The sequence below is a fragment of the Rhinichthys klamathensis genome, unplaced genomic scaffold (genome assembly GCF_029890125.1).
Source record: "Rhinichthys klamathensis goyatoka isolate OS25496 unplaced genomic scaffold, OSU_Roscu_1.1 h1tg000067l_1, whole genome shotgun sequence".
NCBI classification, from domain to species: domain Eukaryota; kingdom Metazoa; phylum Chordata; class Actinopteri; order Cypriniformes; family Leuciscidae; genus Rhinichthys; species Rhinichthys klamathensis.
Window position 1 is genome coordinate 435,001 of NW_026606610.1, and position 27,311 is coordinate 462,311.

Consider the following 27,311-nt stretch of genomic DNA (forward strand, 5'->3'; position numbering starts at 1 on the left):
CAATGTTGCTTGTGTTTAATAGCACACATTTTAGGTGTTTTTGGAGTTCTATGGATAATCACAGTGTATTTTCATTTTGTTTTGTTTATTATAGCAAAGTGCTGCAAATAGATCCACTTTGCCTCGCCTCTCAGACGTTACATATTTGTGCTGTTTCTACATAGCTTCTGCTCATGAATTTGAAGGCTGCTATTGGATTATTGAAGGTAAATGAACTACTAGATACCCTATGCCTTAAGATCTAACGGTGCAACCAAATCAAGTAAGTTAGTGACAAACTAGCTAGTAGTTTCTAAGTCTCTAGTGTGGACTTTACATTTCAATTTAAGTATAAACTTAGTTTATACTTACTATGAATGGCTGGTGAAAACCTAACTTGAACTCGAGTCTTGAGTTGAAACCGAGTCCATGACAAGCACAAGACCACAAAAATATGGTATGAGACTTGGATCAAGAGTACTACAACACTAGGTAAACCACACTTTTACGTATAAACAGAGCTGTTAAATACAAATAGGGCTAGTCTCTAGAATTAATTTCAAGACTTGATTCCAGACTAATTTTCTTGATTGGTAAGAAAAAGAATGTGTTCAAGTAAATGAATGATTCAAAGAAATTAACTGATTGCCTCCTACTGGCGTAATGAACGAATCAGTGAATGAATTGTAATTAATGAACACAGTCAGGATTAATGCCCCTCAACTGAGTCAGTTTACCTGAAAGAGTCAAAGAATTGAATCTTTTTGGAGTCAACTCCCAGCTACAGTATACATATGAATAACCGCAAATACTATAGAGATTAGAACACTAAATGGGGCTTCAAGTATTTTTACAGTATTCTTGCCATTTTTCTTGCTGTGTGATTTTGACTATGCATTAGCACACCTACAGGAGTCATAGACCTCCAACCATATAGACTTCCACCCAGCAGCAACTCTGTCCTGATGATGTCATTACAGCATCTGGTGTGAGTAACAGTCACTGAGGGCGAGGGTGTGCTGTCTCTCAAACCCGAGGGACTCTTGTCAGACTGATTCTTATCGTGCCTCTGGCTTCTTAGACACAGCCATGTCAATGGTCCTTGTTGATGTGTGTGTTTGCCAATATTTATATGTCTATGTAGTGAATAGTGATTAAGTGCAACTATAGCAAGTCTGTGTAGCATATGTTATAAGGAGCAGATTATTATCTTACTTTTACCTCCTTGCGGAATGATTCCATGTCACTTAAAGTCATCTTGGTTTCCATAGCAGCAGCTCTCCTGGCTGGTACATGCTCCCTTTGTGTTTGATGAGAATGTGCTTCTGATTTTATTTTCTATTCATTGTGTGTGGCCGGGGCAGATTTGGTTTGATGTAGTATTTCAAAGGAAAAATCACTTTCCTGTGCCAACATTATGGTTGGCTCTTCCCCTTAGCACAATTGGTTTTTGGCCAAGCATCAATTATTCATTATGATAGATGGGGATCATAAGTGTAAAATATAAACCTGATTATTTTTTCTCAGGAAAGTGACAATTATATGAAATCGTGTAAGATTAGGTGTCCTGCATTTATTCTCTCATGGATATTGATTATCGCAATTCATTGGTTATAGCCAGAGGAACCTGGAAGGAGAATTCCTTGAAAACATTTTCTCAGCAGAATTCATTATTCATTATTATCCAGTATTAAAGTCTAATCTTTAGATGTGAAAAGAGCTCAGGGTTTTATGTAAATGTAAAAAGGTAAACTAAATGATAGTGATTTCATCCCATTTTAAAGATAATTTCAATCCCTGTTGCTCGTAATGCTTTTTACTCTAATGTCTTGGGGGAGAGAAGAAATGAGATGAAATATGAAAATTATTGACAGTGTACAGCTGGTGGTACTTAAGGCCTTATTGATGTGTTGTCTTTGTATGTTTATCGAAGACTTTACCTCCCGCTATGAGGTCTAGCTCAGTCAGTTAACAGTTCAGCTTTGACGCCAAGCCCTCTGTGTTTTATCCAAGTCTAGCAATAGTTATTTTTTCCTTTAGAGCCATCTTCTAGTATCCTCTAGAGCCATTTTAAGAATTTTGATTGTTAAATTAGGGGTCTCCTGGAAAAAAGGTTGGGGAACCATGCACTGCTCTAGACTGCAGAAACCCAAAGAATCCAGTCATCGCTTCTACAACTGCCAAATGCTGAAAATCGTTCAGCCTCTGTGCTGGAAAAATGATTAAAAGCGCTAATCACTGTCACTGTGTGAAGCTAATAGAAATTGCTGTTAAATGTGGCATATTTCTCTTGATAAAAATGCTGTTTGATGTTAAGTGCGAAAGTAAAATAAAACACAAATTTTACCTTTCAACCAATTTGCATGTTCCCATTTATGACTACATTATGGATTCATATAAACATAGTGATTTTTTTTTTTACAATATATTTTTTAAAATATTATATAAATATTTTGGTAACACTTTACAATAAGGTTCATTAGTTAACATTAGTTAACTACATTAGTTAGCATGAACTAATAATGAACTGCACTTAAACAGCATTTATTAATCTTTGTTAATGTTATTTGAACATTTACTAATACTTTATTAAAATCTTGTTAACATTAGTTAATGCACTGTGAACTAACATGAACAAACAATGAACAGCTGTATTTTTATTAACTAATATTAACAAAGATTAATAAATACTGTAACACATGTATTGCATGGTTAGTTCATGTGTGCACTGTTTAGTGTGAATGACCCTTATACATTACTGGCTTCAAAGTCTGAAAATCACAGTAGGAAAGTTTATTCTATGCATTAGGACACATTACATTCTGACTTTTTATATTCTCAGCCTGTAAGATGATGACTTTTCCTCACGGCATTGAGCCTCTAATCAGAGCAGGGTTGAGACATGGAGTTGACAGTGTTTGCCTGGTGGCTGTTATGTAGTGTTAGAGTCTAGTTGTCTTAAGATGACCCGCTCTCATTAGGCAAACATCGCACTCCCAAAGGACCTGCCTTTGAGCAAGATGCATCTTAAAAATCACCACAGAAGATTAGATCACATTTAGACGCAAGTCACATGTCTTTTAACTGGAAATGAAATTAACATGTCTGTTTATGGTCTGCTTACAGGAATGTGGACACGGATGAGCTGTGTGGTAAGAGTTAACACTTTTTATTGGCATTATTACTGGGAGGTTTTATGTTCACAGCTATGATGAAATGATAGTTGAGGCACCATTTGGGGTTCTTAAGACAAGTTCAAAAATGGCAGTTCACTGAGGGACCCACAAGATCCTGCAAGAACTCTGAAGACTGTCAACTGTTCTTCCAGTAACCCTGTTATAAAGGAAATTTGAGACACTCACAAATACTGAAGTTAAAGATAGGATATTTTAGGCTCTTTTATAGACTGGCTATCCAGAGGGTTCTATCTTGGGTATCTTTTCTTTTTTATATTTTCTATTAAAATTATGTTTGGCTTGTAAAGTAATATACTTTTTTATATAAACATGTCTAATATCACTTGTATGTAATAATTTATATATGAAAAGTTTGGGGTCAGTAAGATAAAAAAAAAGAAAGAAAAAGAAAATAGCACTTTTATTCTGCAAGGCATTCAATTGATCAGAAGTGACAGAAATATTTGTAATGTTACAAAATATTTAAATTTCAAGTGGATGCTGATTTTTTATTCATAAAAGAATCCTGAAAAAAAAAGCTCAACATTGATGATAATAAGATTGATGAGCACCAAATCAATATTAGAAAGATTTCTGAATAATCATGTGACTGAAGACTGGAGTAATGATGCTTAAAATTCAGCTTTGCCATCACATGAATACATTTTAATAAAAATATTAAAATAGAATAAATAATAAACTTTTAAAATTAAGTGAAGCGAAGAAAGTAACTAATGAAGTAAAGTATTACAATGTGTAAACATTAGGTTTATATGTACATTTTGCATGGGGTATATGCAATGTATACACAAATATTACAGTAGATCTCAAATGCTAATTTGCTTTGAACAGTGAGAATATATTCTAGAGAAAATCAAATTATATGCTAATGCATAAATGTAAAACAAAATAACAAAATATGACATTATTTTAATTGACGTTCTAGAATTTGTGGATGTTTTTGCTGATGCTTTTATGAAAACATTATCATATGTATTTGAAATGGGTTTTCTTTTCTCTTAGAATACTTCTCTCAGCATCTTGGAGAATATGAAAATGTCCTTGCCGCCTTGGAAGACCTGAACGTATCCATACTGAAAGCCATGGACAAAACCAAGAAGGTGGGTTGCCTTCTTACCTCCTTTATATTCAACAAATGGACATGATCTCAATTACATAGTTGACTGAAACTATTTCTATGAGAAAAGAAGGAAAATTGTTTTCTTGTCTAATGTTTGTCTCATCTTCCTCTGATTGAAAATGGTAGTTAAGTGTACTTGAACATTGTGTATTTATCTGGGTATCCTGGAGGCTTTCAGCGTCTTATCATAATCACTCACAACATGTTCCCTGGCCCCTAATGCAGCCGTTAGATGTGTAATTTTCGTAATAAAGCTGTGGGAACTTTTAGAGTGGATGAAGATGGATCTGCACTAGCTCAGACTCACATTTGTCTGACACAAACAGCCATGCTGCTCACAGCCTCTCTGTCCTCAACATGATTATGATGGTGATTGATCTCAATAAGATAAAGTACTTTATTCATTTTTCATTATTCATTTCCGGTTTTTGTTACAGTAGATGTACCAGCTAAATTGAGTCTTATTTGTCAAGATAATATATAATAAATCTAACCTAAAATCTCAAAATCAAACAATTATGTGGCTGTTCTTTGAGGAACTTACAAAATACGGTGTAGATCTTGTTCTTCACTAAGGGGTACAAAGAAGTTTGAAATAGCTGAACAATATACTGTTTATAAACAATCGAACATCTTTGCATTTATTTGAAACAAAAACAACAATTTTTATGTATATAATTGTTAACTAAAACTATTAACTATTTATAAAAAAAAACCGTCCGTTATGCTGCTTGATGTTGCAAACTGGTATTTCTTATCATATTATTTTAATTTATTATCTTTATCATAAACACACTGGTTTGTAGTGCAATAAAATAGAATAGAATACTTTTATTGTCATTGAACAACCATGCTTTTGTGTACTTTGTTATTCTAGTTATTTACCCATAGCGGCTAATGAATCTGAAGTCTTGATATTCATAGGAAATAACTTACTTCCATATCCACAAATAGGATGGAAACAAAGTGACAAACATTTTTCTCACACTACATTGATACTTGTAACTTGTTATAAGAAAAACTACACTATTTTGTTACTAAATACTCTTGCATACCTGAGAAGTGTAGTTAGTAATGTCGATAGTTTTGGGTTGTAACTTTCCAACACTGGCCTCAATTTTCCATCAAATGTTCATATGCAAAGATTTAATTATTTAAGCTATGATTTATGTACAATAATTACTTAATACTTGATTGTCACAGTCATTAACTTCAATAAATTACTATATGAGCTTGGTTATTGCACCACAGTAATTATAACCTTCAAAACAGTTTAGACTTAGCTGAACTCCATATTTTAAAATACTTCATCTCTCATGTGACATGCATGATGGTCCACTCACAAATCTATTAATTGAGTTAATGACTGCTGTCTTACTCGTATAGATGTCCAATATTGGTGGTGGTTATCAGCAGTGACATTCTGGTCTGAACAGTCTGAGCATCTGATATCAGTATTCAGCACAGTCCAGTCACGCTGACCCTTAGAAGAACGCACAGGTACGAGATGCGTGCTTCAGTTCCCGCTGAGCCATTTAACAGACACTTTCTGCTGCCTTGCACAGATAATGAATTATCCAAGCACTGACCCCAGGCCCAGCAGACATGGCACTTAATGCATGTGAGCGTCTCAGAAATTGAGTCGTCGGCATGAAGGGCAGTGCTGTATCATTTCATTATGCCTCTTTGATTAGTGAGGCAGACAGAGGAAGTGAAACACGATTAATGAGTTCAATGGGGCTTTTTTTGGGAAAGATTACTGACATTTGCTTCCATGTTTTATCGTAAATCTTTAAACCACCAGCAATGAGCAAAAGATCAGTAAAAACAAATGTATTGCAACCTGGAAATGGATCGAGCAGATAGACCAATGAAAAGGCCATTACAGTAATCAAGACGTGATGCGACAAATGCATGGATGACAGTTTCAGCGTCTTTGGTACTGAGGAAGGGACGGAGCTGGGCGATGCGACGTAGATGAAAGAATGTTGATTTAGTGATAGAATTAATATGAGCCTGGAAAGAGAGAGAGAGGAGTCAAAGATTACAACAAGATTTTTAACAGTACTAGATGGTTTGATGTGAGAGCCAGCTCTCTCACAGGTGAAATTGGTATTTTGCTTGTGAGTTACGGAGGTCCAGTAAAAATAATCTCAGTTTTTGTCCATGTTAAGTTTTAGAAAATTTGAATGAAGCCAATCTTTTATTTCATGCACACAAGCAGAGATTTTGTTGGTTGTGACAGATTTAAAAGAAGTCTCTTATGCGCTGCATTTATTTGATCATAAATACAGTAATTCAAAGTTTTACAACAGTAATATTGTAAAATATTTCCTCTTTTTATATATTTTAATTTTAATAATGTAAATCATTCATGTGTGTGTGTATATATATATATATATATATAGCATTATACACTGTGTGTGTATATATATATATATATATATATATATATATATATAGTGTAATAACAAACCATCAGGAGCCACATTTCTTTGATCTTTCTATTCACACCACTTGATAATGTGTACATCTCTAATGCATGAGCTCCATTAGTCATGAGCAACAACAGATAGTTATCCTGTATGGCAACAGATAGCGTTGTGTTTATTGAATAGGGCCATGAGTGGGTGCGCAAACCAGCTGCTGGGATTCGTGTGGTCTCTGCCCTCAGGCCACCTCTATAAACAGCAACCACACTTCTGAATGTCATATTGTGGTAGCTCGTATCATCCAGACAATTTCTCTTGCCTTCAGTTTGCAGGTAGAGTTAAGACAGATTAATAGCTCAAATATAAAAAAAAAATATTGCTTTTATATTTTATGATTTTATCTCCAGACGTTTTCATAAGGAGGATGACATCTTTTTAACATGGATTGCTTGCCTTAGTTATTGGAAACAATAGAGTTGTGTGTGAGTGTGTGTAAATATCGCTACAACAAGATTGTCAGTTGTGTAAACTGATGAAAATGTCAGATTATCTATGAAAGATGATTATAATGAAAGATTAGCTGTGTGCGCTGCTTGTTAAACATCTGCAGGTTATAGAGCTGTGAATCACGCTGCTGGTTTTTCTGAAGGTCTGTCCATTCAACCCGCTTTATAAATACATGAGTGTTGGTGGTTGATGTGTTGGATTTCCCTATCTTATGAATGTCAACATCTTGAACATGTTCATAACAGACGTGCAGCACCTGTTTCATTATTGGATGCTCACAAGAATTCTGTGTCCTGTTAGCTGAGGGATGTTCCCAGCTTTAATAATGGCTTTTCTTATAGTGACAGAACACGGTTGCTCAGGCGCGCAACATAATTATACAGGCGGCTGTTGATTCCTAACGCTGAAAAACTGATGTACCACCCGCAAATAACATACCCCTGCAGCAGCGCCTTTGAGACTATACGGAATTGAGACAAAATCACATTCAAAAAGATAAAGAGGCTCTCTGGCACTTGGGTTTGAGATAGCCTAGTTATATTCTTAAAGGTACACTATGTAACTTATGACCCTCTAGCCTCTATGAATTTCAGAAGAACATTGCGCTTCGGTTCTGTATGACGGTGCAGATGAATATGACCCTACACAATATATAATGCTTTACAACAAACTCTGCTAGAGAGCTACATATGGCAATTTATCTGTTCAATAAAATACCTTACTCACCTGTTGAGTAATAAAAACACCTCTCTGATGGTTACCACAAAAATATTAAGCAGCACAACTTTTTTCAACATTGATGATAATAAGATTGATGAGCAGCAAATCAGCATATTAGAATAATTTCTGAAGAATCATGTGACACTGAAGACTGGAGTAATGATGCTGAAAATTCAGTTTTGCCATCATAGGAATAAATTACATTTGAAAATATATTAATATAGACAACAGTTATTTGAAATTGTAATAATATTTAAAAAATGCAGGTGAACATAAGATAATAGAAAACAGTAAAAAATCGTACTATTTGAATGCTATTATATATTAATTATACATTACATACTTAAATATTAGTAAAATTAAAACAATAAAATTAACATTCTGCCTAATAGACCAGTGTATGTTTAAAGCCCATTCTACTGCAGCAATGACAATGAAAACTGTGCATTTAATCTACAGGACTACCAGGAAGCCACACATCTGGAGCAGTTTGTGACCCGTTTCCTGTTGAAGGAGACCACCAGTCAGCTGCAGTCTCTCCAGAGCTCTCTGGAGTGTGCCATGGAGACCACAGCTGAGCAGACCCGGCAGGAGAGGCAAGTGACACAGAATACACTTTTACATTTTATTAAACATACAATTGCTACCAAACATGTACCCAACAAGGAGTTGAGTGTATATTTTCAATCATTCTCTTTTGAAGCTGAATGTCATGCTTGCACTGGAGATTTTCTGAGATTGCAGAGCGGAACAAGCGCTGAAAGCATTATAACACTGAGAAATGTTCAACTTTGTGCAAATCCAATATTACAGTATTTTCTTCAGATTTAAAATGCCAATTGAGAGGCTAAACTGTAACAAGATGTAAGATATGCATTCTTACAACTGTACTCATACATATGATGACTTTATTGACCATGTACTGAAAGCAATCACACACTCCAAAATCATCAGACCCTAGCATTTTTAGTGGTATTGAGTGGATTTCTTCTGCACCACTGGACATGCAGAGTCCCCTCAGATTTAAACACACCATTTCACTTTGCAACATTCATGTAGACAGCCCTTGTGCACTGACTCAAGCAAAAAGGATTCTGTGCACAGTCATCCTTGGGACTGAATTTCTAGAGCATCTACGGCATAAATTGTTAATGGTGAGCAGCAGACTGATGACCCAGGCTTTTGTTTTTGTGCAGAAAGGGGACAAATGCCAGTTTAAACTGTCACCGAATCAACAGAACCTGTGTGTGTGTGTGTGTTTGTGTGTGTTGCGGTTGATTAGCAGCTCATTTTAAGCTCACAGTGTCTCTGACTCACTGCGTTTACGTGCAGAGGAGGGTCTGCTGCATGGCCCACCGTGGGGGTCAGTAGAGCGCAGAATTTAGAATGCAAAATTAGCTGTTTTATTCCAGCACCTGGATGATTGCATGCTACAGGGCTGCATGCCTGAGTGTGTGTCTGTGTGTGTGTGTGTTTCTAATGTGCCCACTACCTCCCCTCCCTCTCAGTATGCAGCAGCTGTGCTGTTCCACTCACCTTACGATCTCACGAAAATTAGCTGGACCAGCTGGCATAAAGAAATGATGGATGCTGAGGTTGGGTTTTAAAAGGAAGTGCTTCCTTTTCTTTTTCTGTCTGTTCTTAAAAACACTCTGGCTCTGATATAGCCAGTTGCATCCTTATTCATTGGTTCATTTAAATTACCTCGTAATCGATAGAGTGTGTCTAACTTAATAACTATGCGGCACTGAAATACTGAAATATACAGATTTTATTGCAGTTATTAGTAAAACAGAGGCAATTATAGACCTTGTTTAGGTGTTGCTTTAGCCCATACTGTGTTTAGTTTTAGCTTCTATAAAAATCTATCTATCTATCTATCTATCTATCTATCTATCTATCTATCTATCTATCTATCTATCTATCTATCTATCTATCTATCTATCTATCTATCTATCTATCTATCTATCTATCATTTATCCCTTCATTAGTTAACTACATTGGTTAAACTTACTAACAAATAACAATAATTCTATAGCATTAATTATTCTTATTTAATGTTATCTTTTGAGTCAAAAGTTGTATTAAATTCTCAATGTATACATTAATAAAATTATAAATTATTGTAAAGTGTTACCAAAATATGTTTAACATCGTAATTTAAATGACCAAATCGTATATAATTGTTTAATTTTAAATCATCAGACAATTATTATTTTAACAGCCATAGTTTTTAACAGTAAGTGAAAATGGTAACAAAAAGCTATTATGTATAATGCATTTTAAAGGTATTCATAATGTTCTTTATAAAACTTATAATGCATTATATATTTTAATAAATAATTGTAACTAAAGTTAAAATGCATTGTAATATTAGCAGATTCCTTGAAATTGGTTGTTTCTCGTGTTTTAATGCGTTATACTTTCTAAAGGTGTGTTCAATAGATAAGAATTATTATAACTGTGGTTACAATTATTCATGAGACCATACAATGCATTACAAGGTGCTTTACAGGGCATAATTAATGCATTAAAATACATTATATATATAGGATTTAAATAAAGTGTTACCAAAGTTTTGACTTTAGTTCAATGAAAAGTTAAATTATTTCCCTGTAAAAAATATTTTCATGATTTGTTATCACAACATTTTTTCTTTTGTCAAATAAACTTAGAGGTCCATTAAGTCAAGAACACACATGACAATAAATGATTAGGAAATTGTATTGAATAAATTGGAATTCAAGTTGATAATTAAAATTTGGCGGTATGGCTGTTCAGGGAGTCCTCTGACCTTTCATGAGCACCATGAAATAGCAGAGAGTCAGAGGACAGCAGCAGCATTAGGGAACGCTCACAGTTTAGTACTGGGAGAGCAGAACTATTCCCCCATATGAACAGAGCAGCAACGATGACAGAAAAGCAAATGCCACGTTATACACGACAAGGAGGAGGTGGGTTTCTGTTGATTAAACCAAACTTCTCCTTTTAAGACAACCAGGCTATTTACTTTTTTAAGTTAAGCCAACAATAATTATTTACTGTGAACTTGTCTTTGTAATATCATAGGTATTGGCATTACCAATCTCGGAGCTAAAGAATAGCTCTCTTTGGCTGGACCTCTCCATTTCTCAGTCCTCATAAATCATTTTTTAGTCAGCCTATCACAGATCTTGACGCTGATACCTATCACAGATCTTGACGCTGATACCTATCACAGATCTTGAATCAGAAAGAAGCAGTCAAGCAACAGGAGGTGACAGTAACTGTAAGTGTTTTGTATCTTTTTCTCATTTGTTTTAAAGTGCAGTTGTAGTCACTAGGAAACAGTGTTTGTTTACTGTGCTCACGAGCTGAAATCTCTTTGGTGATCCACCTGATCAGCTCTCAACACTAGATACTAACAGTGCAACTGATACTCTTTTCTCCACTTTAACATCCTGCTTGGACAACCTCTGCCCCCTTTCCTCCAGGCCAGCCTGCGGCACCCCCTCTGCCCCCTGGTTATCTGATGTTCTCCACGAACATCATTCTAAACTCAGAGGTGAAGAGAGGAAGTGGCGCAAATCGAAAGATCCTACTGACCTTGGTCTTTATCAATCCCTCCTCTCTTCTTTCTCTGCTAATATCTCTACTGCTAAAATGACTTACTATCACAACAAAATTAACAATTCTTCTGACTCTCGCATGCTTTTCAAAACCTTCTCCTCTCTTCTCAACCCTCCTCCTCCTTCATCAACCCTAACAGCTGACGATTTTGCCACATTCTTCATAAATAAAACAACCACCATCAGCAGCCAATTTACCATACCACAAACTGACACACATCTTACCAGCTAACACACACATGCTACCCTCCTTCTCTCTGCTTTCAGGGGCAGAAGTCTCCAGACTCCTCCTTTCCAATCGCCCTACTACCTGTCCGCTTGATCCTATTCCCACTAATCTACTTCAAGCCATTTCTTCATCAGTTGTACCCGCACTCACGCACATCATAAACACCTCTCTTCACACTGGTACTTTTCCCACAGCATTTAAGCAGGCTCGGGTAACCCCACTGCTTAAGAAACCCACTCTAAATCCAGCACATCTGGAAAATTACAGACCGGTATCCCTTCTTCCATTCGTCGCGAAAACACTTGAACGAGTTGTTTTCAACCAGATATCTTCCTTTCTTACACAGAACAACCTCCTGGACAACAACCAGTCTGGTTTCAAAAGCAGACACTAAACTGAGACTGCCCTGCTCTCGGTAATTGAAGCTCTGAGACTGGCAAGAGCAGCTTCCAAATCCTCACTTCTCATCCTGCTGGATCTGTCTGCTGCCTTTGACACAGTTAACCACCAGATCCTCCTGTCAATTTTAAAGACGAAGGCCATCTCAGGAACCGCCCTACAATGGTTCAAGTCTTACCTCTCAGTTAGGTCCTTCAGGGTGTCATGGAGGGGTGAGGTGTCTAAGACCCAACATCTAGCTATTGGGGTGCCTCAGGGCTCAGTGCTTGGACCACTTCTCTTCTCCATCTACATGACGTCACTAGGATTTGTGATTCAGAAACATGGCTTTTCCTATCACTGCTACGCTGATGACACACAACTCTACCTCTCATTCCAGCCTGATTATCCGACGGTTGCTGCTCACATCTCAGCCTGCCTGACAGACATTTCTGGCTGGATGAAGGACCACAACCTTCAACTAAACCTTGCGAAGACAGAGTTGCTTGTGGTCTCGGCCAACCCAACACTTCATCTCAACTTCTCCATTCAGCTAGGTTCGTCATCCATAACTCCATCAAGGTCAGCCAGGAACCTTGGAGTTGTGATTGATGATCAATTGAACTTTACAGACCACATTGCTGGAACTGCCCGGTCCTGCAGATTTGCCTTATACAACATTAGGAGGATCAGGCCCTTCCTATCAGAGCATGCTACACAACTCATTGTCCAAACACTTGTTCTATCCAGACTGGACTATTGTAATGCTCTCCTGGCAGGTCTTCCAGCTTGCACTATCAAACCTCTGCAACTGATCCAAAATGCTGCATCTAGAGTGGTCTTTAACGAGCTGAAGAGAGCACACGTCACTCCTCTCCTCACAAAATTGCACTGGTTGCCAGTTGCCGCTCGCATCAAATTCAAGTCACTGACTTTTGCCTACAGAACAACCACTGGCTCTGCTCTCTTTTACCTAAATCATTACTTCAGACTTACGTGCCATCCCGAAACTTGCGCTCTGCAAGTGAACGCCGTCTTGTGGTGCCATCTCAAAGAGGCACAAAATCTCTTTCTCTGACCTTTTTTGGTCTGTTCCATGCTGGTCAGTGGAATGACCTGCCCAACTCAACCAGAGCTGCTGAGTCCATGACCATATTCAAAAAACGGCTGAAGACGCATCTTTTTTTCGGCAACACTTGATCCATTAATACTAACACTTTATCTTCTATTCTATATCTATTATCTTTATAATTTTTTTTAAAAAGTACATGTACTGCGTTAGATTAAACTGGGAAGGGTCATAGCACTTGCATATTGTCCTATTGTTAGTTTAACTGCTTCTATTGTTCTCATTTGTAAAGCGCTTTGGATAAAAGTGTCTGCTAAATGAATAAATGTAAATGTAAATGATACTACAGCTGTACCAAGTCTACAGCCTCACTCACAATCCCATGGGCACACTCAAAATATCTTCACTGCACTGGCATGCCAAGTCCCCTCTGACCTTTATCTTGGTTGGATGATTTTTGACAGAGCACATATTTAGGCATTTAAAGGGATAGTTCAACCGAAATGAAAACATAATTTACTCCCCCTCGTCATCACAAATCCTTTTTATCTTTCTTCCCTAGAACACAAAAGGAGATTTTAGGCAGAATGAACATGCTGCTCTTTTCCATACAAGGAAACTCTTTTCCAAGTCAAGTCAATGGAGTTGGACAAAAACTACGATAAACACCTGTTGAAAAGCATCTTTTGCAGCGATTTTTGTGTGAGCATATCAGTGAACACCCCAGACCACTCGGTGAGTTTCACGTCTTTGTAAACTAAAGTTTAATGCGTTTTAGGACGGATTGTTCCAATGCACCTATGCAAACATTGTGGAGGTGGGGGGTGCAAACACAGAAACATAAAATTCTCGGGCCAGCAGCATGTGTCCAAATTTCAATCTTAACCGTTCTATTTCATCAGAAACGATCTTAAAACAGGGCTTTAAGTGTAAAATACCGAACTTGGCCTTTAAGTAATTTGAAACAAGTGTACTGCCAGATGTACTGACATGCATGGTAAACTAAAACATACTTTACTAATGTAATTTTTATTGAGACTTACATGTTCTTTAGTAGGCTACATTAGTCAACACATCAAAATAAGTGTTCTTCTTTAGAGCATGACAAAATATTATTAAAACATAATGATTTAAATGGTACTTTAAGGTAGAACTGTTAATGTGACATTATTACAAGGTGCACTTTTTAAAAGTGTACTTGTACTTTAATTACACTTATGTGATGTTTTATTTCATTAATGTTATATATCATGCAAGTAGTTTTTTTTTTAAATATAGCCTACTTTAAATATTTGAAGTTCACTACAGGTGCACATTCAGTACAAATAAGCACACTCCATTTTCATAAGGAAATAGCAGTATGTGGTCATCATTTACTTTCATTATATGGAGAAAAAAATAAGCATCGGGATTCTCCTTTTATATTCCATGGATGAAAGAAAGTCATGCAGGTTTGATATGAGGGAATGATGAACATTTTTTTTTTTTGAGTGAACTATCCCTTTAAGGGGCTTCTTCATATTTTTTCCAAGGACAGAGCACACGTGTAACCTCTTATGTCACCATGCATGCGTTTGTGTCACAGTTGACAGTGTTGAGTTTCATAACACTGGTGTTTTGTATGAAGTGTTCACACATTTTGAGCCTAAAGGCTTCTCATTGTGTGCTGGTCAGGAGGGATTGATTCTCACTGCGTTAGATGTGCTGAAAGTGGCTAGTGGCCAGAACAAATTGAAATAGAGTGGTCCATTCTCTATTCTGTCTGAAGCGTCGAGTCAGGCTCTCTGAGGAGCAGCACCGCACAGGGATGAAACGATGGAGATGAGCTCAAATCTGAATCCAGACCTCACAGGAGCACTCACCCCATTTACAGCACCGGTGTGCTGCATTCTGTGTGCAAAGAAGACCATTACCAGCTATTAGGAAGCAGCAGTACTGCTGATATAGCTTCATTTTTGTTCTTCACAGGGCATCATTTTCATTTACAAAAAGGGGTTTTCAAAGCAATGCCATAAAGAAGAACCATTTTGGTTCTCCAAAGAGAATTTTAGTGAACAGTTTCTAAAAAAAACTTCTTCTTTTTTTCGTAGTTCAAAGAACTTTTTAATAATTCTAAGAATCCTTTTCCACTATAAAGAACCTTTTGTGCATTGGAAATGTTCCATGGATGTAAAAGGTTCTCCATGGATTCATAGATGCCAATAAAGAATCATTTATACGGATCCGGAAAAATGACAAAAAAAGCTGTATTCTGCTGCCAGGCCATTAGATTGTGATGAAACACTATAGACTGAACATGTAACACGCATGTGCATGACGTCATCGTCTTCAGAGATTCACGTTTTTGTTGTTTACATGGAGACCGTTTTCAAAAACTTGCACTTTGAAACCCGATTTCAAAAGTTTGCGTTTTCAGGCACCCAAAACGCTGTTGTTGTGTAAATGAACCCCCAAAACGCATAAAAACTTTTATGTTTTTAGTTGAAAATGGTGTCGTGCCCCGAGTGTATACGCACTTTTTAAGAGGTGTCTGATCTCTAGAGAATGATTCCTTGCATTTGTCAGTTGGTTCATGCAGGTCTGTGGATGTGACTCCAGCTGAGTTTAATCACCTGTGTGGCTTTGATTTTCTAGCTGAATTTCACCTGTGTGACTGGCTCTAGCAGATTTGCTGCCGATTTCAGTGTGCTGATGCAGTTGTGAGCCATTTTTAACCACGGAGGGTAAGCTCCCCTCAGGATGAGCGTTGTGCAACAGTGTCTTTAGGGATAATGAGCAACCAACCGAGCTTTAATTTTGACACCTGCCTGCCTCTATTTATTTCATTGTCTCAGAGTTAAAATAGGCACAGCATTCCTCTGCTGCTGAGAACAGCTGAACTGATTAGATTTCATATTATACATTTTCACTCTCACAACCGAGTGGTAAAATGGTATTCAGGTACAAAACATGATTACTTTATCATAAAGTAAGGGGTAATGTACAATCACGTGGTGATTACTGCAAAATAAACTCTAACCAGATTATCAGGATCAAGTCTTGTATCATCCATATGGGTTAATTTTGACTGCTCATTCCACTTATGGCTATACTTACTTACTTATGGATGGATAGATAGATAGATAGATAGATAGATAGATAGATAGATAGATAGATAGATAGATAGATAGATAGATAGATAGATAGATAGATAGATAGATAGATAGATAGATAGATAGATAGATAGATAGATAGATAAACTGTGCTTAAGGCATTAACTCGTGTTGAGGCGGATACAAGAGATGATTTGATAGATGTGAAAGTTGTTCATCCGGAGGCCCGTATAATAAAGAAAAACATTTAACCACCATTACTGAAAATAAATGAAATCCTGGTTAAATACTACTGGCGTAAACCATCTACAAAGCAACCCATCTGGAAGAAAACACGGAATAATCACGCTGACTTATTTTGTTCATTTTAATTGGTAGCATGAGGAGCAGGGCAGAAAGGTCTTGTGCAATCAAAGAGGCATCAGTGTCGTAATGTTTAAGAACTGTTTTGAAGATGGATGAAAACGTTGAAGCATCATTTGCATATGAATATACTGTGTTTCTGCTAATGCAATTCAATTAGATGCAATGTATGAATGATATTAGCATAGCCATTTTAGCTTTTACTGCAGCGAAAAGCCCTAGATAATGTAGGATTATAACAATTTTTAAAGGGAAGAATCAATATTATTATTGCTGATGGGTTTGGGAAGTATACATTTAGGCATGTAACTCATCCCACACAATTTATACTATGGACATGAATGATACCTCAAATCATGCAACTTGCTTAAGGGAGGTGTGCTATTATGGACAATAAAACAGGTCAAATAACCCCATAGATTTACTATTAATGAGGGACACAAACCAACTTTGGACTCACTAAAAATATTTCACAATATTCTGGAACTGAACCTCATAACACCCTGCTACCCACAACACCCTAGCATATGGTGGGGAGTATTACACTCACATTTTCTTCAAAATATGTGAACATATTACATATACTTCCAGCAATAGATAAATATATACACACCATATACTACAAGCAATCAATTGTTTTTCCTTATTTCCCCTCATTAGGGTATGAAGATAAACAAATTATCTACTAAATATCTTACGTTGACACCTGGGGTTTGTTGGAAACTCAAAGACCAGGAGACTTGAATATATTTTCAGCATAAACCTATTTTTTTGCAGTGTGGTTTGCTGGTTCCCCATATCCATGTTATTTTCAGACGTGGGAAGTAAGCACTTAAAGGACAAGTTCGGTATTTTACACTTAAAGCCCTGTTTTAAGATCGTTTCTGATGAAATAGAACGGTTAAGATTGAAATTTGGAATCATACTGCTGATATGCTCACACAAAAATCGTTGCAAAAGATGCTTTCCAACAGGTTTTATCGTAGTTTTTGTCCAACTCCATTGACTTTGACTTGGGACAAAAACTACGATAAACACCTGTTGGAAAGCATCTTTGCAGCGATTTTTGTGTGAGCATATCAGTGAACACCCCTGACCAATCGGTGAGTTTTACGTCTTTGTAAACTAAAGTTTAATGCGTTTTAGGAAGTATTGTATCTCTGCACCTATGCAACCATTGTGGAGGTGGGGGGGTGCAACCAAAACCAAAAATTCTCGGGCCAGGAGCATGTGTCCAAAATTTCAATCTTAACCATTCTATTTCATCAGAAACGATCTTAAAACAGGGCTTTAAGTGTAAAATACCGAACTTTTCCTTTAACTATAAAGATAACTATATTAGCGCCCACACCAGTGGACAATATCATTCTGTTTATTCTATGCGCGTGCTTGTCTGTCACTTTAAAGGCACACTATGCAGGAATTCCGTTTTTGTCAAACAGCGACCCCTAGAGTCGCTGTGGAGTACTTGTATTTAATGTTACTGTCGTAAATGGTCTCTGCACTCACAGCCTGATACCCCTTTGAAGCTGTTATATTAAGGTACAAATCTTGCATAGTGTGCATTTTTTGCATTAGAGATCTAACGCTAAAATGTGTTTTTGAACTCAAGCTGAGCGCTCGTGTCCGCTGCTATCAGTGTCATGGATACATAGTGTCTCTTGTGGCGGCACGCGCGCAGTCTTCACTCGGACGCGCTCTTCAATCTATCGCAGTTGCGGAGACTCTCTATTCAATCCAGTGAAATCACAAAATAAAATGCACAAAAAAGTGTCCCTGCTTGATATATAGACTGTAACCACTGATGAACATATTCAGTTTTGATGAGAGAGAAAAAACTTAGAACCTGTAACCTCTGACACGCTTGGCAAAATATCTACCACTAGACCATTAAAGAACTCAAACAAAACTTGCAGATCGATGCATTTATTTACGGGTTGAAAGGCTCATTCTCGTTTTCTTTGCTTTTTCCATCGTCGAGTATCACGTCTGAAATGCGTGCAAGTGTCTTCGTGCTTCATGTCATGTCGTGATTCTTGCGAGATTTGTCGGGGGCGCTCCTCTCAAACTTGCATTGCTGGTTTTTCCAGCGGTGTCCCCCCCAAGCTTTACTACCAGGATGATTCGCCCTACTATTAGTTTGTTTACCACCAAAATGACTTTGAAGCTGTTATATTAAGGTACAATTCTTGCATAGTGTGCCTTTAAATACTTGAGCTCATTAAAGCAGGATGGATTCTGATTGGCTGTCAATGTTTTTATCATTCATCAGCTGGATAAAATGATTCCAACTATATTGTTTCTCTGCCGTTTTCGTTATAGCTGTGGTGTGAACTCTGCTATTCTTTAATATTGAGAACTATTTTTAGAACTACATCTTTATCTTTATCGTTATCTTTATAGTTATTGTCCTTGGTGTGAACGGGCCTTATGTCCATTCTGTATCCAATGTTTGTTAACATAAGCCTAATCTTCCAGTCTTCTATCTTCAAATAGTTACAGGCACATTTAACTTATTCTGTTTCCTAAAGTTGGGTAAATAGACAATAGTTCTTTTCAAAACACTAAAATTAAACACATTAAAAATAATGGTTCCAAAAGAAAACTTTTGCCACAATGCAATAGAAGAACCATGTTTGGTTCCCCAAAGAACTGTTTAGCGAAAAGTTTGGTAAGAACATTTTTTTTATCTAGCTCTCTTTGCATAGAGGAACACTCAAGCGAAGTTAAGCGAGAAGTTCTATCCGGGTCATGGCACCAAAACTGTTGAAAATGTCTGAAGTGAAGACCAGGAATCTCACTCTTTAGCAGATTCTTTATTTGGAACATTCAACAGTCATCCAGTCTAGCAAAGGAGACTATACATTGTATTTCTATAGGCATTCAGTGGTCCTTAGAGGTGTTGTCACAGTACTTAGGTGACGATGTTAAACAAAGCATGAGGGGAAGTAAGCAGTTGACCTGTTATGGGATCTGTTAAAGTCGCAGTTTCTGTTCAGATTTTATATTAGAACCCCGTCCCCCCTCAAAATTCACCCCTGAGACTAAGTCCCGCTGCATGTTCAAAATTATTATTTCAGAGGGGTTAAAATACCAAAGTATATTTATCAGTCAGCCCAACAAAATCTTATGGCAATTTGTAACCATTTTACCGAATTGGGGGCTAATTCGTATATATTCATATTTTTTAATACGATCTGCATACACCCCAGAGACGGGTATGCTTAGGGAGTAAAATAGTTACGTTTTCCCATGAGATCGTGTTGGTTGGCCATATGTGACACTAATGTTATAATTATTTTTGACCTCCCATGCCCTGGGCAGAATAATCAGAAGCTGATAATGAAATGAGCGGGTGAGAACACATATTCAATGTGTTTGCTTTTGCACGTGTGTCTGTGTGTGCTGTCTCGATCACAGAAAGGGGCCCGTGAAGCCAGAGGTTCTGCCCATTCAGTGGTCAGGAAGGAGATCTAATCGAAGACTTCAAAGGAATAACAGCTTGTCTCCAAACAACCCACTTCTGAACCTTGTCAATTCAGGTGATTATTCAAAGCAACAGTGTTCTGGAGGAAGAAAAGGGCACATACGCACACCCGGCAGGCATCCAGCTGAGAGCAGATCTGGAAAGAAGTTTAGGTAGGAGGGAGTGTGAGGAAAGACTGTCGGTGAGACCCAAGAGAAAGAGTATATATTAATAGTCTACCTTTTAATGGGAACCAAATTATTATATTATTATTATAGTAATATGGATATTTTATGGATTTTTCTCTCTTTTTTCCCAATTTATTTAGTAGGTCTTATGTTTTAATTTTGACAGATCAAATACACAATTTAGAAGAGAAAAGCATCTTTAATTGTGCTCATTCCTCATGCAAAAAATTTAATAAGGAGATATTTGTTTCCAATAAGTTGTAATAAGTTAATTTGATTCCAATTCAATTACATTCAGTCAGAGCAAATGCCTCCTAGAGACATATGGGATTGAAAAAAGCAAGAGAAAAAGAGAGCTGTATTTGTGTGATGAAATGTGTGTTTCTGCAGGTCTGTATGAAGAGGACAACCAGTGGATAACTCAGGTCAACAGACTGCAAAAGCTGATCGACCGTCTCGAGAAAAAGGCAACAGGCTACACACATGATCTCTCATTATAATGCTAAATCTCTATCTGTCATAACTCCTTCTCCTAATTCTTCTATTGAGGCTACACCTCACAAATCCCACAACTATTTCACCCAAAATGCAAGAGAAAGCATTAATAAGCGCACGCACGCACACACACACGTATTTACTTTCTTTAATTTATGCTGATTTAAATAAAACAAAAAGTATTGCATTACAGTAATGAAAATCTAACCATTGAGAATAATGGGAATTGCAAAAGAATAAATTACAATAATAATAAAGAAATACCCATGTACTATGGTAATAAAAAGGTTATTTTGTTTTGCATTGAAAACAGCTTTTTTTGTATTATAGTAATGAAAATGAGATTATGCCACATTACTTTGATGAGTGTGAGATTTTTAGCATTACAGTGATAAGCATTTTGGGGGGAAATTTCCTTGTCATGCAATTTCTTTTGACTCTGGGGTGAAATTTCATCTTGGCATGTTGTCATGAGATTCAAAAACATGTGGAAAAACAAGCTTGTTTCTAAATTCATAGGAACTGCGTTTGGAGCCTGTGGAAGAAGAGGTGTTGGAGAGCACCACCAAATCAGTAAGTCATTTATGATCACCCTGTCTATTACCATATTCCCAGAAAATCATTCACACAGTGACCACAGACACCTGTCTAGTGTCACTCGTCTAGGAAACAGTGGGGATCTGAAAACGAGTTCCAAGTTATTGCTTTTCTCTGTCTATCACTCTTCCTCTCTCATTTGGGTCTGCCAATCTTTTTTTGCGCAGTATTTTCAGAGAGCTTTTCTCTCAGGCTCACAAGATGTTGTTGTCAGACATTAAATAGGTGGTTTGTGTGTGATTCTGTGTTTGTGAAAGAGTGGCACCCGGACCCCTGTGGAGACTAGCTGTAAACACAGTAATGCATGACTGCCGATAGAGGCACAATACAACATTATATTGGACATGCTGAAGCATAAAATTACACATCACAAGTGCGTAGTTTCTTTTTTAAAATAACACTTTCATCCTATTTCACATGACTCTTAAGAGCAACTCGAGAACATCCTTTTCACAAGCAAATGGATGATCTTTCTGGAATTTCAAGCAGTCGGTTTATAATGAGCGATATTTCAAGTCTGATTCATTGCATTTATTATGTAGTCACGTTCTAATACATCCAAATGAGAAATCATTTATCTCTCTAATATCTATGAAACTCTATTTAATGGTTAAAGTTAAATAGCCTCTCGTCAATTTGTCATTTGTCAGTCTGACACTCACTGTCACAAACTGTATGCATGGAATAACAATTTCAGCATTGCTAATGCATCTTTATCATTTCATCGCTTTGTTCATGCTCATTTAGCATTCAAGTCTTACTTCAGCTGTTTTTTATGTTCATATGACAGATTATGTTCAAAGATCTCCTTGATTTGAGGACACTTATAAAGGACACACTATGTACTTGACATAACATTCATTTGTTGCAGATAAATATGGGAATAGTTTATCATATAATAGTTTGGGACACATTGCACAAAACAAAATGCAGTTTCCCCTATTTCTGTGTATAAAGATGTGTGAAAGATGGGAAATGGCAATAGCAAAAGCACAGAGGTGCGAACTCTCACTTACTGTTCCCTTCAGCCACCTGTCAACAACCTATTTTATAAAAAGCAGCTATTATGATGCACGACTTCATGGCTTTACCTGACGCTCAATGAGTCATAGCACCACTGGTGGAAATTTTTGTCTTCCCGCTTGTTTGATCCTCCTGGATTCAGTTTTTGGACCCCCTAATTCTGGAATATTGTTGATCTGACATCTCTTGTCTGGGACTCAGAAAGTCATGTAAATCATGATTCCCACCAAAAAAAAAAAAAAAACTATTTTAAACATTGATAACAATAATAATATATGTTTCTTGAGCAGCAAAGTAGGATATTGGAATGATATCTGAAGGATCATGTGACACTGAAGACTGGAGTCTTTTCAGTCTTATCAAGACTGATAAAATAAAATAAAATTCTGTATCAAAATTTATAGGCAAGACAAGTAGTTTGTTTAGGCATGGTTTATAGGGAATTACAAACCTGAGTACATATATTCAAACGCACATAACTATAGAATCAATAATTTAATAACAAATGATCATTTCAACGGAAGTTAATCAATCAAAACTAAATTTAGCTGTAGAATAACATTATTCAAGAACTGCTATAAAACCAAACCAATCTTACCTTAAATTATATTAAGTTTATCTCTGTAAAGCTGCTTTGAAACAATCTACATTGTTAAAAGCGCTATATAAATGAGGATGAATTGACTTGACTTAACTTGACTTGGAGTAATGATGATGAAAATCCAGCTTTGCCATCACAGGAATTAATTTGCAAACATTGAAAAATATATTAACAGAAAATCTTTATTTTAAATTGCAGTAATATTTCACAGTATTACTGTTTTTATTGTGTTTTTAATTTAAAAAATGCACCCTTAGTGAGCATAAGAGACTTCTTAAAAAAAAAAAAAAAAAAAATCTTACCATCCCTACTGATATTTTATAATAATTTTATAATATTTCTCCTCTAGTGCTTCTCAACTTGTTATTTTTGGACAAATTTTTTGCTTATTACTTTACATACTATCTCTATTTTTGATAGGGAATATTTCATAAATAATCAGTCAGAATAACATTTTAAATCGGGTCTTTATGTACTGCAAGAGAAAACTGATCCAGGAGCAGTTTCGCACACTTTTATAAATAACCCATGGTCTGAATCCTATATGAGGCATCTTTTCTGACTGCTGTTCTCTGATGGGCTGCTCTCTTCTGTGACCTTCCTCCCAGCACATCCTGATCGTGCAGAGGCAGCTGTCCGTGCTGGAGGAGGACGTGGAGGAGTTTCGTCTGGCTCTCAGGCAGTACACTGAAAGTGCCAGCGCCCAGACCGGCTGCCTCCAGTGAGTACACACTGCCGCTGCATCTGGGTTAATGTCTGTTGCATTCATACAGCCTTCTTTGAGAGTCAGTTTAGGCCAGTTCTCCACATTAGGCAAATCAAGTAATTGGTATTTATATCCATGTGTTTAAATTCGATGAATCAGATATGTCAGTTTCTGGGTTTGTGGAGAACTGTGGATCTTGATGTTTTCTCCATGATGGGTTTCTAGGAAAACCGTGATACCTGTAATTCAATCATGACAAGTCTCAGAATAGACTTAAACAACATTTTATTGATAAGAATAAAATGTACATAGGCTTTGTTTTGGTGGACTAGATCTTCTACGCTGCTGCTGCTGTTGCCGTAACATGCACATAAATATAGGGAATAGGATAATTGCTGCTGCAAGCAGAATAGGGAGAATCCGATCTAGGCAGGTGGTGCTGGGGAAGGAGGAGGCTAGGAAATTCCTATGGCACGCTGCACCTATAGTTAAACCAGTTCGGGACGGAAATAAAAAGGTTACAGTGATTGAACAAAAAGATTGAATAGTCATGCAACTGGATTTAGGAGAACCAATTTGCTATGCGGAAGAGTTTCATGACTGAACTATGTATTTATTTCCATTAAAATCCAATTGACATATTAAAGCTACAACATCCAGTTTCTCACGTGTCATAGCCTGTGTAAAATCAGCAAACTTATGGTCCGTGAATGAATTGCAGCTTGCTGCGAGCATGTGGCCGTGTGTTTATAACCCCTCAGTCCAGGTTTGACTTTTAACTAAATGTCAGTGATCACGTCAGGTAGCAGTAGATTTCTCTGGAACATTCTCCAAAAAAAAAAGAGAACCCCTTGTCTGGTTTAATCATGAGTTTTTTCCTAATTGGCTAATTAACAGGGGGAATGGCTTGGATGAAGAGTTCTACTTTAGCTTATTAGATAATTGACTTGCTTCAAGCTCGTCAGTTCAAATGACTCACTGACAACCTTTCACGCCAAGAACATTGAATGAAGGATTTGACGACTTACCAATATTCTCATTATTTTTAATGAAGGGAACGGTTCATCCAAAAATGATAATTCTGTTATCACCCTCATTTTTACTAACCCGTATGAACTTTTTCCTTCTGTGGAACACAAAATGAGATGTTTTGTAGAATGTTCAAGCTGCTATTTTCCATTCAGTAAAAGGGAATGTGGGCTAGGTTTGTCAAGTTCAAAAAACAAAAACAAATTTGAATTGTATTAAATTTGCACTTGTAGTGTCCTTCAAATCTTAATAGTGTATTTAAAAAAACTGCACTTTGAAATGTATTTTGAAATAAAGTGTAATTAAAGTGCACACTTAAAGTGCACTTTGAAATAAAGTACATTTTTTTTACCTAAAACTTTTAAATCATTATGTTTGCATAATCTTTGTCTTGCTTTATTGAACTACACTTATTATGATGTGTTGACTAACATACTAAAGCACATGTAAAGTACTTGATTGTACATTTTATTGCAGTATGTTATTCAATATTACATTTAAAGTTAATATATTTTAAATGTACTAAATTTCAACTTTATGATCACAAATATGTAATGACAAACATATTTAAACACACAACATACCAAGAGAATTAACATATTAAAAGTACATAAATGCTTGTCAGTACATTCGGCAGTACACTTTAACCATATTTCAAAAACAGTAGAAATGACCAGTGATAGTAATCGTACACTGGCTCTGCTCTCTTGGCAGCGTTGCAGTTCAGCGGCTTGCCAATGAATCCCGCTTCATACTGTACGAGTTCTGGGAGCAAAGCAACGTGTGGAAGAAGTAAGTCACGCTCGCATTTTCACTGATTCAAACCACTTTTCATAATACAATCCTAAAAATATTCAACTTGTAATATAACTGCCTGAAAAGTGTTTTTGATTTCTATTTATAGTCATCTGCAAACCAATTACAGTAAAACCTTTCAGAGAGGCAATGTGGATTTCTTAGAGACGCCAGAAATGATGACGACTATGCTGGTTCCAGGTGAATTACATACAAATTCTCTCTTAATTTAATATAATATAATATAATATAATATAATATAATATAATATAATATAATATAATAAAGTGTTTTTTTTTTTCTAAAGCGTCATGGTGGGTCCTCAACAACAACTAAGATTTGTCGACACCAGACATAATGAGAACCTCACAAGCCAAGACTGTCATCAGGAAGTGAGCACTTGCATTCATATTTGCTGTATAGTCATAGTGACTAGCACTTGCTTTCCATGTTGTTACATTATTAGCTCTATATGAGTACTGTACTGTAAACTGTAGATAATATCAAATAAAGCAATGAGATCTTTGTATTTATGATAGCACTCCAATCCCATCAGAGTTGCAAAAGCTATGTGTTCATCTGTGGCGTGACAGTACATGTGTGCTGTCAGTCTGTCTGTCTCCTCACGTAGTGATGTCACTGTTCCTGAACACATCAGAGTCCCTGACATGGACGTTTCTTATGTAGTTTGTCAGCTTTGAATAAAAATATGAAATCAATGTGACCAACCACAATTTTCGTCTTAAGTTTTGCCAAGTGAAGGTAGTTTCAAGTGGTTAATAAAGTTTCTAAGTTGATGTACTGAATTGTATTTTATTTAAGCGTTTTTGGTATTTTTCTACATGTAATCATATGGAGCTTCGAGATGGCGACAGTGTATGAAAGCTCTTTTTGGTCCACTGAGAGAGAGCACTGATTGTGCTAGACTATTTCCCAGGGCCAGATGACTCATTGAGTCCTTTTATGACTCATTGCATCCATCTCTCACGAAACAACACTGCCATCCAGTGGATGGAAAGGCTCAGGATTTCATGATCTTGTGCTCCAAAATTGGTCATTTTGTATTGACAAACAAAATTTAACAAAAAAAAAAAAATTTAAATACAGTGTGGTCCAATAGTCTGAGACCCCTATTCAAAACGCTTAAAATATTTCTTTTTTTTTCTTAAAATATATAATATAATATAGTCAGCATAACGATAAGGCAAAAAGCTGAACTGAAAATTGGACCTTTTGAGTTCACATGGTCAAATTGGCTTATTTTTTATTTTATTTAAGATTTATTTGACAGGGACAAATGCATAAAACATTGCTTTATAGTAAATACAAAGTAGATGCCACGCATACAGGTTTCTAGCCATGACTAATTTGCAACCCCTGTCCCTGGTTAGGCTTATGAAATAAAACAGAAATTACAGAGTATTGAATGTAAGATATGTAACTATTAAAAGACACACAACAAATACATCCCATACATGAAAAAGAATATGGGCTTAAGTAGATATAAAACTATAAAACAATCTGGCAGATTTAACAATACAAAAACACAAAAGGCTGCATATGCGTGCTAACATTATGCAACATTATGTTTGTATGCATTGTGTTATATCCTGTACAGTCAGTGTTCACAAAGTTGTTTCTGTTTCAGCCATTGCTTTAAATGTGTATTAAAAACCTTGAGTTCTGTCAATGTTTTAATTTCAGATGGTAAAGCGTT

The 27,311-nt window shown here is 36.5% G+C and overlaps 1 protein-coding gene across 1 annotated transcript in view; it reads left to right on the top strand.

Annotated features, from left to right (window-relative positions):
- The window catches only part of necab1 (N-terminal EF-hand calcium binding protein 1), a 31,762-nt gene extending 5,485 nt beyond the window's left edge, over nt 1-26,277 (top strand). The window contains exons 4-13 of the mRNA XM_056250070.1: nt 3,106-3,131; nt 4,179-4,276; nt 8,415-8,555; nt 20,119-20,236; nt 20,739-20,815; nt 21,363-21,416; nt 23,673-23,785; nt 25,514-25,591; nt 25,704-25,795; nt 25,902-26,277. Coding sequence (XP_056106045.1) covers nt 3,106-3,131; nt 4,179-4,276; nt 8,415-8,555; nt 20,119-20,236; nt 20,739-20,815; nt 21,363-21,416; nt 23,673-23,785; nt 25,514-25,591; nt 25,704-25,795; nt 25,902-25,930 — 826 coding nt within the window. The 3' untranslated portion in view covers nt 25,931-26,277. The remainder of the gene's footprint in view (nt 1-3,105; nt 3,132-4,178; nt 4,277-8,414; nt 8,556-20,118; nt 20,237-20,738; nt 20,816-21,362; nt 21,417-23,672; nt 23,786-25,513; nt 25,592-25,703; nt 25,796-25,901) is intronic.
- The last annotated feature ends 1,034 nt before the right edge of the window (nt 26,278-27,311 follow it).